At 32.0% G+C, this 13,747-nt stretch overlaps 3 protein-coding genes across 3 annotated transcripts; all 3 read right to left on the minus strand.

Moving 5' to 3' along the window:
* Positions 1 to 988: 988 nt before the first annotated feature.
* LOC129293874 (uncharacterized) lies at positions 989 to 1,975 on the minus strand. Its single transcript, XM_054931994.1, has 2 exons — positions 1,602 to 1,975; positions 989 to 1,475 (listed from the first exon to the last, which is right to left on the minus strand). Exons 1-2 carry the CDS (start codon positions 1,852 to 1,854, stop codon positions 1,207 to 1,209), a joined length of 522 nt encoding a protein of 173 aa, XP_054787969.1. The 5' UTR covers positions 1,855 to 1,975; the 3' UTR covers positions 989 to 1,206.
* Positions 1,976 to 5,231: 3,256 nt separating this feature from the next.
* Positions 5,232 to 6,276, minus strand: LOC129294004 (uncharacterized). The gene is made up of 2 exons (XM_054932177.1): positions 5,909 to 6,276; positions 5,232 to 5,779 (listed from the first exon to the last, which is right to left on the minus strand). The coding sequence occupies exons 1-2, from the start codon at positions 6,165 to 6,167 to the stop codon at positions 5,511 to 5,513; spliced, it is 528 nt and encodes a 175-aa protein (XP_054788152.1). The 5' UTR covers positions 6,168 to 6,276; the 3' UTR covers positions 5,232 to 5,510.
* Positions 6,277 to 8,840: 2,564 nt separating this feature from the next.
* LOC129293161 (peptidyl-prolyl cis-trans isomerase CYP40-like) lies at positions 8,841 to 13,214 on the minus strand. The gene is made up of 9 exons (XM_054930961.1): positions 12,724 to 13,214; positions 11,076 to 11,576; positions 10,741 to 10,828; positions 10,570 to 10,622; positions 10,287 to 10,391; positions 9,628 to 9,703; positions 9,420 to 9,457; positions 9,264 to 9,325; positions 8,841 to 9,093 (listed from the first exon to the last, which is right to left on the minus strand). Exons 1-8 carry the CDS (start codon positions 12,892 to 12,894, stop codon positions 9,272 to 9,274), a joined length of 1,086 nt encoding a protein of 361 aa, XP_054786936.1. The 5' UTR covers positions 12,895 to 13,214; the 3' UTR covers positions 8,841 to 9,093; positions 9,264 to 9,271.
* Between the last annotated feature and the right edge of the window lie 533 nt (positions 13,215 to 13,747).

The following is a 13,747-nucleotide window of genomic DNA, read 5'->3' on the forward strand; positions in this document are numbered from 1 at the left end:
TAGCCACTATTGACTTATCATTGTCTGCCATCATCATTGCCACTAATCAATCAATCATCACCACCTATTATCACCATCTACCAATCGATGGTGGTAGTTTGTAAGCAGTGATAGCCGAATGTGCTTAATGGTCATCGTTGGTGCTGGCTGATAATAATAATAGTAGCGCAAAAGAAGGCAGAAATGGCCAATGATGATAAGTAAAAAGTGGCCTACTGATTGATGGTGGAAGACATTTTTCAAAAATATGATTTAAAATAATTTTTTAATTCTAAAATTGTTTCATAAAAATTAATTTATAAAATATTTTTTAGAAAAGTAAACTTGGTAACAAAATCAAACAAACCCCAACTGTCACTTTATTGTATTCCAAAAATGTATTATTGATAAATAATTGAACATGTAAAAAAAAATAAAACTCATTAAAAGAGATATACATAAAAAACCTTGATAAACAAAATATAAATTTATAGGTTGAATCATTTCTGAAATGAAATACAAAACGCCTGAAAGGTACAGTAGTTCCTACTGTAGAAAAATATGTATAAAAACTTGGACTACTCTCTTGTTGCTTTAACATAAGACAAAAGCCCTTTTTAATTTTTGATATAAGTTACAGTAATTAATATTTTTTTCCAATTTATCCATTGTTTATTTATTATAGTTTAAATTCTTAAATAGAAATTTATTATAGTTGTTAATTATAAATAAAGGTAAATTGAAAAGTTACATATTTTTTTATAAATTTAAAATTATAGCTAATATATTTTAATAAGCGTGAAATTAACTCGAGTGCTGATATACTAGTGCGCACATGTGTGAGGAAGGAAGTATTGAGGAGTGCTAGAAAGTTGAGAAGCATGAAGGATCAATTTTGTTAGCCCCAATGCCCATTGGGTAATCGGAGCCGCCCGCATTGATCTCTTCTAGATTGGGCCTAATGTATCCCCTCCCTTGTTTTCAATACTCTAAAGCCGAAAACAGAGGGTTTTCAACATATGCAAACAGTTTATAATATAAAAAAGTTCACAAATAAAATTGGCATGATAGATAGCTCAAAACTAAACTTTCATGGTAGCATGGAATCCAGGGATATTTGTTAAATAAATAAAAATAAACCAAATCATTTATTTATCCTATATATGCTTTCATTTAACAGAAAATAAACCAGAACCATATATATATAATGCTGCATTTTTTCTTATATCAAGGCAAAGGGAAGAAGGAGCGAGGCATGGGCATGACAGCGAAACTCATGCCACCATTTGTGCAGTGAAAGCCATTTCTCTCTCCACAAGCAAAGTAGTAAGGTTGCCACCTCTTCAACACAACCTTGAATCCCTCTCCCACGCCTTGTGTTACATTCGCCAGCATCTTTGCCCTTTTCAGATCACACTTCAAGAAGCTCCAAAAGTTTGAAAACATGTATACACTGTGCGGATGTGTGGTGGCGTTCGGAGCATCGTACTTGAACACTGAATTCAACATATACGCAAACATGTGAGCATTTCTACATATACAAGCACGTACAGTGAACAAAATGAGACCACACTTGGTTGTTCACGTGAAGATGTATAGAAAAAGACGAGGAGCTAGCTCACCGAGAGCGTCGTTGAGGTAGAAAGGGCCATTTTTGAAAGCCCAGTCAGAGTAGTTAAAGCCGAAGTGCCAATTCTCTGAGCCACCCACCGCGATTGTGTTGGACTGAGGTTGAGTCTTGTTTGGTTTCTGATATCGGGACCACCAGTCTGTGTAGTTAAAACCAGAGAACCAGTCCTTGTTGGCCGCGCTTACTCCAAACATTGAAGCGATCAGGACAAGAACAGTGAGTGAGTGTGCAAACTTGGAAGCCATGGTGCTCCTCCTATTTGTGTCAAAAGATCGATGCTTTGATGATCAGTACAAGCTAGATGGAAGGTTATGTGTGAGGTATGATTTGCTTATGTGGTTTGGTTACAACGTATAGGGGTATATATATATATATATAGAGGAGGGGGCAGGCATGAAGTTTGAATTTTAGGTGCATGGTTCAAATGGCCAAATGAAACTTCTTTAACTTTGTTTATAGCGTGCGTGGGTGGGTAGTTAGCTAGGGTTTGAAGCAGAAGAGTGGAATATCTATGGATGCACCTGTTTCTTTTGTTTTTTCAAAGTGACACCTCAAAGTCTTCCACTTTCTTGCAGAGGCTTTTTACTCATACGCTTGCTGGAACATTGGAAAGCTAAATGTAAGGAGGTCTTTTCTAAAGAAAATACTCAAGATATATAAAAATATTACATTTTCTTACACCCAATAAATAATTAACAATTTGAATTTTGGGTCAAGAATTAATCACTTAATCAAAGAAAATGTCAGATATGAAGTTAAATGATGTCTTCAGGAACTAAGGTGAGTTAGACTTTACATTGACAATTCAAGTTAGCATTATTAAAATTGCTACTTGTGGAGATATGCATCACCTGTGATAAATAATAAAGGAAATTGAATTATGAAATTTTTTAAATATTTTAAATACCAATCTATATCATCCTAATATAATAATAGAATTCATGTATGCATTGGAAGGTCTTAATTTTGGTTGGAATGTTAAATTCACTAAAATCAATATTTATTTTGACTCCATGAAAGCTTTATTACTCATTTATTACAATTTCTCTGAAAGTTATCCCTTCTTAAAAACTATCAAGAAAATTAAGGATTATACCTTGAAAAATTAGACGATCACATTCCACCATATGTTTGAAGAAGCAAATAGATGTGTCAAATTACTTACCCACCAAGCATCTTGCAACAACTTAGATATTATAAAATTCAATTATATATCCACTACTAGGATGCAAAAAACTTATCGATCTTAACATGACTTGATTTTTTTTTCTTTCCTCTTTGCACGGTTTTCTATGGTATTGCACATTAAAAAAAAAACAGAGAGAGAGTCTTCCACTTCCTTTCATTTTTCATGCCCAGAATAAATAAAACCCTGATTTCCAAACAAAAATGGGTATTGGCCTGACTGTGAGCGTTAATGACCAAGTCTCAGGAACATTTATTTCAACTAGACAAAATAAAAAAAGTCATATATGTTGAATTACTATTAAAAGGATGTATAGGCTCAGTTTGTGTTGTTGGCTATAGAGAAGCAGTGTGTGAGTATATACGATGCTGTAATAAAAATGCTTAAATTTTATAAAAGAGAGGGCTTGAAGTTTGAAAGAAAAGAAAGTTATATAATATGCGTGTTGCGAACGTACCTGATTGATGGAAGGTGGCTAGTGGGATAATGTGGGCGCCAAATTGGACGTCTCTGACTTGGAATTGATATTTTCATACTCATGACGCGAAAGAGCGTTTACACGTACGATCAATGATTCAATCGAGTCGTGATGACATGATGACAGCTTAATGTCGCATTATTTTACCCCGAAATATATATATATATATATATATATATAGGCCTTTTATCTTCCTATAATAATTTTTTTTTCTTTTCAGTTATAAAACTTTGCCAAATTTGGTGGATGGTAATCTTTTTTGACAACTCGGTTTTTTTAGGATAAATTACATACTGTCTCGTGTAACATATTTGAATAGAAATAAATTTTGTAAAATTTAGAAACCTCTCATAAAATTTGAGTGTAATTTAAAACCAGAGTACTAAAATAATATTGTCATTACTTATTAGACGTAAAAAGTTATGGTTGTAAAAGATTAAAGTAATAGTGATAAATTACATATTAGGTAGTTATATACAACTAATAGTAAACTTGTAACACATGAATAATTTAATTATTGTATATGTAAAGTTACAATTATAAAAAATTAAAGTAATAGTTATAAATTATTGATATAATATATTTTTAAGATATTTATTATTGTCTTTGCACCTGAATTTTAAATTACATTATGATCCCAAAAGAGTTGGTTGTAATTTATGAATTTTGTGAATTTTTTTTGTAAATAGATAAGTTCCACTGGACCTATATGTAATTTTTTTATTTCCCTCATTAAATTCTTGTTGAATTTTATAACTTCTACTTTAATTTTTTATGATTAGCATAAATTATGTGTCAACTAATTTTTTCAATTATTGATCGAGCTTTAAGATTGCTTCGGTTTCCATTATTTGCATAGATGATTAGTATGGGCATTCGAATTTTGTAAGTTATTAATCAATATACTAAAATATTATACACTCATCTGGTGATCATCTTCTTTGTGAGGAGATAGGTAAATGGGGTGGCAATTTATAGTGCAGCCAATCTTCAATTTTGGGATTATAAATGATGAGGTGTGTCTTGCGAAGCAGCGTCGATGACAATGAGCATCACTCAGTCAACTTTTATGTTCTAATAGATCAATAAATTTGTTTTAGGCTCAGTCTTAATTAAAGTCTTAATCTATTATTTATACAGGCCATAATGCATACTGAGACCCATTATCTCATGATCCATTCTTAGACTCATCAATATAGAGATTCTATCTTCTAAAAATATTTTGAATGTAGAAGATATGCTAGTTAATTAAAATGTCAATATGAAACAGAGAACAAAATGTAGGAGCCCTATATGAACTATTGTAAATTAGGGTGGGATATCTCAATGCAGTATGAGGAACGAATATAAGAAAAGTTCTTCTATTAATTTTTTTTTTAAAAGGTATCCTTCATATATGTATATCTAATCGAGTCATATTTGATTGGGGGGTTTGTTTCAACTTATTTTATAAAAAAATACTTATTTTTTTAAAAAATTATTTTATCAGTTTTTATAATTTTTGTTTAAACTGTTAAAAATAATCAAAGTTGAAAAAAAAGCAGATTTTTAATTACTTTAAGAAGATACCTTAAGTAATATGGTAGATGAGAGATAATGTTTTAAAAAGGTAGGATATGCAAAAATATCATAAAAATTTAAAATAATAGAATAATAAATTATTTTTATAAAACAGAAATTGAGGAAGATATTATAAAATTTAAAAATAAGTAATTAATAATCATCATTTTATTAGTGTAACCAAATGTAAGATAGTTTTTACTTTTATAAAATATCAACAAAATAAATCTTTTTTTTATAAAATCTCGAAACTATCAATATCTTGAGCAAAAGGAAATATTAATATATTACAGTTCACATCGTTTCAAGCAGCAAGGGTCTTAACATAGTCTTCCAAAAGTGTTGAAAATGTAGATCTCAACTAACGATCAACACAAAACGAAACCACACCACGTACGAATGTCTGAAGAAGGTCATGAGTCATGACATCTGATAAAAATATTACGATTAACACCGCAATCAGAACACCTAATTCTGCTGGTCAAGACGAAACAAGCAACTTTTACATTTATTCAGTCTGCATATCTTTTAGCAGTATTTTCTCAAATGCATCACAATATGTAGAAAAACAACTACGAAAAATGAAACCTGTTTTCATTTTGTATAACATGTATATCAGAGAAAATAAAAAAACTATAACACAGAAGTGGTTCTGCTGCAATAATATTGTAGAATCATCAAGGCCAAGGGAAGAAGGAGCGAAGCATGGGCATGACAGCGAACTTCATACCACCATTTGTGCAGTGAAAGCCATTTCTCTCTCCACAAGCAAAGTAGTAAGGTTGCCACCTCTTCAACACAATCTTGAATCCCTCTCCCACGCCTTGTGTTGCATTCGCCAGCATCTTTGCCCTTTTCAGATCACACTTCAAGAAGCTCCGAAAGTTCGAAAACATGTAAACACTGTGTGGATGCGTGGTGGCGTTCGGAGCATCGTACTTGAACACTGAATTCCAACATATACACAAGCATGTGAGCATATATTCATATACGAGCACGTACAGTGAACAAAACGAGGCCATGCTTGGTTGTTCACGTATACATGTACAGAAAAAGAGAAGGAGAGCTGGCTCACCAAGAGTGTCGTTGAGGTAGAAAGGGCCATTTTTGATAGCCCAGTCGGTGTAGTTAAAGCCGAAGCGCCAATTCTGAGAGCCACCAACAAGGATTGTGTTGGACTTAGGTTGAGTCTGGTTGGGTTTCTGATGCCCGAATCTGGACCACCAGTCTGTGTAGTTAAAACCAGAGAACCAGTCCTTGTTGGCCACACTCGCTCCAAAAATAGAACCCAGAAGAACCACAACAGTGAGGGAATGTGCAAACTTGGGAGTCATGGTGGCTCTTAATTGTACTGTCAAAAGATTATTGAGGCATTAATTTGATCAGTACAAGCTAAGGTAGAAGCGTTCTGAAGTATGATTTGCTTGATGTGGTTGGGGTTGGAGTGTGTGGTGTGTATATATATATATATAGTAATAGAGAAGATGGGGAAACGCGGGGCATGAAGTTTGATTTGGAGGTGCAAAATGGCCAAACGAACCCTCTTTAATTTCGCGTTAAGGTGGGTAGGTATGTTCTCTATGTTTTCCCCCCATATTTCAAGCATCCCACTTTTCTTTTGCACACCCTCCTTGACCTTACAATATTTTCCTGGCTCTCAATTTTTTTTTTTTTGAGTGATGAATATATACACTCCTTCCGATCTTAAATATAAAAAAAGGGAGAGAGAAAATACATTTTACCTCAATTAAGGACTATTAATAAGTGATGGTCATGTCATTAACTTTTTATTTCAAATTTATCATTTTACCTCCATTAAGTACTACTCATGAGAAAAAAAAAACATAATTAAAGTATGTATATTTAATATAAAAAAATTAAAAGATTATAAATTTTTAAAAGAGCTAATGAATTTTAAGGGTTTTTTCTCTTGACGAAATATATTAAAAGAAATTTATAAATAAAAATTTAAAAAACATGCATAATGCATTTTTCACACTTCTTTCCTTATATCCGAGGGCATGGTTGAAAAAAAAACAAAGAAAAAAAATAGAGAGGACTTTTAAAATTTTATTAAGACATTCGAGGAGTTTTTAATTCTGCATGTTTAAATTTATTTTGCATATGATAAATACTCGTTATTATATTTTGAAAAAGTCACATGCAGTCCCTTCAAAAAAATTAATCACAAATAAAGTCAATGCACAATGGATTTTCATTAAAATAAAAATATGAATTGTTTTTTCTTCAATAAAACTTGCTTATCCTTATTTGTGATTAATTTTTTTAAAAGAGGACTAAATGTAATTCTCCTATCTTTTTATTCTGTGAACAATCACGTTTTCTTGTCTTTGATGATTGTAGAGTTTGACAATAAAACCGTGGAAAAGTGAGAGAAAAATTAGTTTTGACGTATGATTAACTAGCTTAAAAGGAAAACAAATCTTGTGTCGTTGACTGTAATTAGATGCAATGGATTTGTTGAAGTAGTAAACATAATTTCTCACTATTATACATTAAAAATTGGTCAAGTTTGACCTCATAGGGTTGAACGTGGTTCGAAAAATGAACAGAAAAGTTAACAGTGTCAAGGTACAATAGTGCAGGTTTAACAGATCGATGGAAAATGAACTAGTGCGCCGTATTGGTTGCAAATTACGTCTAACTTTTCAGATCTTTCATACTTCACATGTTTAGTCGACAGACGACGTAATGATGACTGCTCAATGGCGTGTTATTAACTCCATCCTGATAATTTGATAATTTCCATATTTTAAATTTATCTTAATTATTAATTTAATGTCTAAAATTTAGTATTTTATAATTTAATCCTTAAAATTTTATAATTATACACAAGTAATCCTTCCAATTTGCAAAAATAAACATAAGAATTAATCATGCACAGTTATAAAATTTTAAAGACCAATCACTAATTAAAACAAAGTTAAGAAACTAAGGACTTATTTATTTTCTGTTTTTAAAAATTATTTTTTTTGAAAAAAATTTAAAAACTTGTTTAGATAATTATTTTTAAAATTATTTTTATTTCTAATTTTTAAAAATAAAAAAATTGAAACAATTTTAAATTGTTTTTTTATTTTTTATTTTTAAAGTATATTATATTTAATTATTAAAAATTATAGTTACATTACTCAATTTTTATTATTAATTACCATCATTTACTATTTATAATTAGTATTATTAATCTATTTTTAATTTCAAATTATTTTTGATTAATATAACCATGCGAATTTTATTTTTTTATTTTAAAAAATGTATTACAAAATAATTTTTAAAAATAAAAAATGAAAAGAAAACAAATAGATCCTAAAAAATTTAACTATCTCGTTAATTTTTTATTATATTTCTCATAAAATTATTAAAATTTTCTTTTGAATTTTCTAATTAAATTTTGAAATAACTTTTATCATAATTTTTCACTTGAAATTTTAAGAATGAGGAAAAATAAAAGGTCAAAAATCAGATTGAGAACTCATTTGAAATATTAAGGGTGCATTTAGATTCTTCACATTTCACATTTTAAATCTATTTTTTAACATTTTGAGATGTTAGATGTTGAGTATTTTTTTCATGTGAATAAAATAACTTCTTAAAAATGAGTTTAAATGTTATTTTAGATTTTTTTTTTACATTTTTAAGCATTTCTAATATATTATACTTATATAATAAAAAATTATCAATTATTATAAATCAATATCTTTTTTAATTATTACATGTTTAAAAATACACTTCAAAAACATAAATCATCATCAATCTAAACAACTTTTAATTTATCAAACTAACTTTTAAAAAAAATATATACAAACATAAATTTTATTTTAACAATTAACTTTTATTACACTGACTTTTATTAAATAAACTTTTAACAAATACATTTTTGACAAACTAAAAACCACACAGAAAGTGAAATTGGCAAAACAAGATACTAATTAAACCCATATATATTAAAAAAAGAGAGAGAGAGATAGTATTGGCGTAAGATAAGATGATATCAATGAGAGATAAATATATAAACTTACCAAAATCATAAGCATTACAATATGTGGTCCACCAGATAAAATCACCACTGTTTCCAAGAGGAATACAAAAAATATTTCTAGAGGCTTAAGAGTTCCCTGTAAAACAATGCAAAAAATCTTTGGCTGAAAATTCGATCATTTATAACACAACCATTTCGTTTGTCTACTTCCAATCTTTCACATTTGTATTCGCTGTGGTGATTTGTTTGCGTCCCTCCCGCTGTCAAGGAAACATAACCCATTAGAGAACAAATCAAAAATCAATCTATGGCTGATTCATCGGAAATTGCAGCCATTGTAACCTCAAAAAAGGAACACGATGACAGTGTAGTACGATATCCTATAATAACAAGAACAACAAAAGATATCAAAAATCTTGTTGAAACATACCAGAAATGTTATTGAAACATCTTGCTATATGCCTTTTTCTCCTGATCACGCCTATCAGCAATCTGTTAAGGTTAAAAGTACAATCAGTTAGACCATCCACAAGTGTTTGATGCATGAAAAAGCGATCTTATTTAGATAGATATGCCCATGACTCACCTTCTTCCTGGCAGCAGCAAGTTCCTTTTTGATTCCAGCTGAAAATCACCAGACATTAAAATGGCCTTTTAGAGACTTCGGATTACTCAACTCACAAAATTTTAGATTGAGGCCCAGTTTACTTTTGTTGCATATTGTTGCATATTCCAGGTTGAATCAGGAATACCAAAGTTTATGACGAAGACTTGGAACTAAAATCATAGCTTACCGTCATTTGGCTCCAAAACCAATGCCTTCTTCAAGCTTTCAACTGCAGCATCAATGTCATTGAGTGCCATGTACGCCTGCTCAAATGGAAGCAACGCAATCATTAGAAGACTTGTACATACCGTCAGGAAGACAGAAATTGGTACTTAACTTCTGAACATTGGGGTCAAGTGTCAGTAAAAACTAGAAAGAAGACATACATTGAGTAGAATAAGAATGAAGGTTATATCAGTCTTAATCTTACAACCAAACTACAATTACATACAAGTTTTACTCAAAACAATTAACTAATCTCAGGTCCATTAACAACTGAGTTTAGGAGACTGAGATTAGTTAATCATCTCCTAAACTCTGTTGTTAATGGACCTAATATTAGTTAATTGTTTTGAGTAGGACTTTAAAGTAATTATTCCTTATTAAAATCAACCAAACTAATAAGGGGGTTGATCTAAATCAATAATCTTGAGTTTGAATCTTACAACCCAATCACATTAGGTGGGGTTAATTACATGAATTGAACGATGTCATTGTAGTTTGGATTGAGAGTTAGTGTTGAGTCAACTTATTTATTTCTTTTCAAAGTTTAATGGTTTTCTCCAATGTCTGAAACTCTCTTGATCCCTCAGTAAATTCTAAGAGTTCTTCAATTGAGATACGTGCCTGTCCTTGACGGAACAAAGCCTTGACATTGTTGTCTCCATCACGCATGGCAAATTCTGTATCTAGCAATGCTCCTTTGAGATCCCCCAATTTTAGTTTACAAGCCTAAAATGTAAAATAGCAGAAACAGAATACCTCAGTAAAAGAGAAGCACTTGGGAGAGAGCAAGATCAGTCAGATTAGTGAACAGGATTCAACAGAGTTTAATGGATAACTGTAATCGTAGAAATGGTGTAATTTTTAACTGCATCACAGTGCAAAAGCAAAGTAGGTTTCCACTTACAGAGCTATTTGTAAAAACCTGAGACTTCGTTTTTCTCAAACTTAAACTCAACTCTGAAAAGGCACAAAAAGTCATAAACACATTGTCATATGCAAAGAAGTCAGGTTTTTGAATTTGTAGCAAAGTTACTGTGCAATCAAGCAAAATAATTGCTAATAAAATTCAGCATACCTTCATCAATCCCTTCCTTCTCCCAGCAAATATCCAGGTAGCGTAAAGCCTTCCGATACTTCCTGAGAGCCATTTTATAGTCTTGTTTCTATCAGATAAAAACATTTTAAAAAATAAGTACTTCACCAGGGAGCCAAAGAGAAATATTAGCATCAGCACAGAATAACCATTAACAGGCCCCAAAAAATATTGCATTTGTTTCTAGCTGCTTTGATAGGTGCAATTGTCGTGTCTCACCAGTAATAGTACTCATGAAAACTTTTGGACCATTCTTCCCACAGCCAAAAAAAGATAAATGATAAGCATGCGAGATTGACTAAATAAAGCTCTTATACCTTGTAGTACTCGTTACCAAAAGTTTTGATGGAGTCTACCGCACTCATCCACCATTGAAGTTCACTAGGGCTCTCATCAAGGTCTGCTGGCCAGTCAGGGTAAGTATCACCATCTTTGAAAAAGTTAGTTATTCCATCGTCTGCTCCTTGAGGGATTTCTCCACAATCCACGATTTTAACAGCTAGAGTGGGGCAGTCATTGTCACCGGTTGTCACATGCTCAATTGAACGGACCACTCCCATTCCTTTGACTACCTTCCCAAATACAACATGCTTGCCATCAAGATGCGAAGTTCGGGTTGTGGTGATAAAAAACTGAGACCCATTTGTGTCAGGACCCGCATTGGCCATAGATAGCATCCCTTTCCTTTCATGCTTCAACTCAAAATTCTCATCTTCAAACTTCAGCCCATAAATAGACTCTCCTCCGGTGCCATCTCCAGCAGATATATCTCCTCCTTGGATCATAAAGCCTTTAATAACACGATGAAAGCAAGATCCCTAGAACCACATCAGAATACAATATGAGTCCAATAGTTGAGCTTAGTATTTACATTGCACGTAACAATTTTAAATATGAAATATTATATCTCATGCTACATGAAAGATTTTGATCCTGCTGTCCTGCATTCACATACCAGTTCCCCTTAAGAGACAGATAAAATAGAAGAAATGTATATCAGTTATCATGACATCCTAGCATATCAAGTATAAAACTAATACAACGCATGCTATACAAAGTACAGATGAGCACCATACTACTAGAGCCGATAGGACTGCCTCATAGTCATAAGCTAGCACAAAGCAGAGGCCACATAGTGTACTGTGTTACATCCAAAGACACAGTTCTTCAATTCACTTTCAGCTTGTTATATGCAATCATTGATGCACTGAACTAAGAATAGACGCTGTCCAATAATTAGCTACTTGTGCTTATGTTTTTTTGGGCCAAAAACTACTTGTGTTCATGTTTGATGACCATTATTAAAGAGAAAGTAGATCCAAATGTGTTTCACTCGAAAAAAGAAAAAGAGAACATTTCTATATGAAGGAATTTAATGCCTTTAAAGACCCCTTGTCTAAGATAATGGCCATAAAAATCCACTTTATTGATAACTGCCAAATGAAATTTGTATAGATACAGAACCAATAAACCTAAAAGGCTAAAACAGACATTCACAGTCAAAATGATAAAGGGCACAACCGCCTTTTCCCCAATCATCGACCAAAAGCAATGAGAGTGATCTACAATCCTTCGATTACTGCAAAGTCCAGAGTTTCCAGATACCAAATACTCTCAAAAACAGGCTCCCCATTGGAGCCTCCGTGTCCACATAAAAAACGAATTGAAAAAAAATCTGATAAACTAAAAAGATATCATTCATAAAGAACCATAAGCCATATTCATTCCCCAAACATCCTTCTTAAATCTGCACACGGCAACCCCGTTAGTCGAAGAAAATCAGACCCATCCCATTCAAGCAGTCATAGAACAAAGAATTCCCAAATTTAGACAAGAATCACAGCATGAACAGCACTAAAAATTGATACTGCCCAGTCCAAAAATGACATATCAGCCAATCGGTGACCCGAAACGACTAAGGAATAATACAGAAAGAGGAAAAGAAAAAGAAACAGAGAGGGGGACCTTGAAATGGAGGGGCACCCCAGTGTTGGGACCAATGCCCTTTTCACCAGTACAGAGAGCCCTGAAATTTTCAGCAGTTTTGGGAGCGACATCGTTGTAAAGCTCAACCACAATCCTCCCTTCAAGTTCATCTCCTATGCTAATGTCCAAGAAGCACCTTGGTCTCCCCATTTGCGTTGTGATTCTCAGTTCAGTAAACGAAAGCGAGAAAGAGCGTCACAAGTAGAGTCTCGTCGGTAAACAGGTATAAATATACAGGTTGGAGGTTCTAGACTCTTCTCTGAGCTCCTCTCAGAGTCAGAATAGAGGGAAACAGACACAGATATTCAAATTTATAGCTAAAATAATTAAAAAAAGCAAAGGCCTTCAGGATCTCCCTCCCCTCTCTCCCTGATAAGTGATAAGTTATGGCGCCTAAACTTCTCGCTCTTCAGTTCCTAACATAGCCATTACCCAATTTCAAGTCAAACGCCTCCAAGTTATCAACTTGATGAAGCAACGCCCCACTTCTTTCTCCCCTGAAGTAAATAAATAAACAAGAAAAAATTAATAATAATATCTTTTTGGGTTAACTTGTAAGTTGCCTTCCTGCCTTGGTTGTTGAGTCGTGGAAGAAAAAGGTGGAAGTTATATACTACTTTTGACGTTTTATTTAATTTTTATAATTTTATTTTTTATTAAACTTTACTATTTTTGGTTGACAAAGCCAAAACATTTATTCTTATTTTCAAGGAAAAGTATCATTCAGGACCATAAAAAAAATAATATTAATAAGTATAAAAAATTAAAATATCAATGCATAATTAAGAGATTGATTTGAAAATAATTTTATATAAAAAAGACAATAATACCCCTACTTTAAAAAAAACTTGTCATCTAGTAGATATTTTTTGTTAAATGTGAATGAATATTTGCTAATTAATAAATGACTACATATTAAAACATAATTTATACTTATCTTTTTTCATAATTAAGTTCTTTTAAGAAGTCATTTATTAATACACAAGTTTAAAAATTTTAAAAA

This window comes from Prosopis cineraria, unplaced genomic scaffold (genome assembly GCF_029017545.1).
Source record: "Prosopis cineraria cultivar Desert tree isolate PC_DT_omini unplaced genomic scaffold, ASM2901754v1 PC14, whole genome shotgun sequence".
NCBI classification, from domain to species: domain Eukaryota; kingdom Viridiplantae; phylum Streptophyta; class Magnoliopsida; order Fabales; family Fabaceae; genus Prosopis; species Prosopis cineraria.

Coding starts and splice junctions, on each gene's coding strand:
- LOC129294004 (XM_054932177.1), bottom strand. CDS start 6,167: ATGACTCCCAAGTTTGCACATTCCCTCACTGTTGTGGTTCTTCTGGGT. Junction 5,780..5,908: donor CTACCTCAACGACACTCTTG/GTGAGCCAGCTC, acceptor GTTGGAATTCAG/TGTTCAAGTACGATGCTCCG.
- LOC129293874 (XM_054931994.1), bottom strand. CDS start 1,854: ATGGCTTCCAAGTTTGCACACTCACTCACTGTTCTTGTCCTGATCGCT. Junction 1,476..1,601: donor CTACCTCAACGACGCTCTCG/GTGAGCTAGCTC, acceptor TGTTGAATTCAG/TGTTCAAGTACGATGCTCCG.
- LOC129293161 (XM_054930961.1), bottom strand. CDS start 12,894: ATGGGGAGACCAAGGTGCTTCTTGGACATTAGCATAGGAGATGAACTT. Junction 10,392..10,569: donor AGGTTTTTACAAATAGCTCT/GTAAGTGGAAAC, acceptor TTTACATTTTAG/GCTTGTAAACTAAAATTGGG. Junction 9,704..10,286: donor CTTTGTTCCGTCAAGGACAG/GCACGTATCTCA, acceptor CCATTTGAGCAG/GCGTACATGGCACTCAATGA.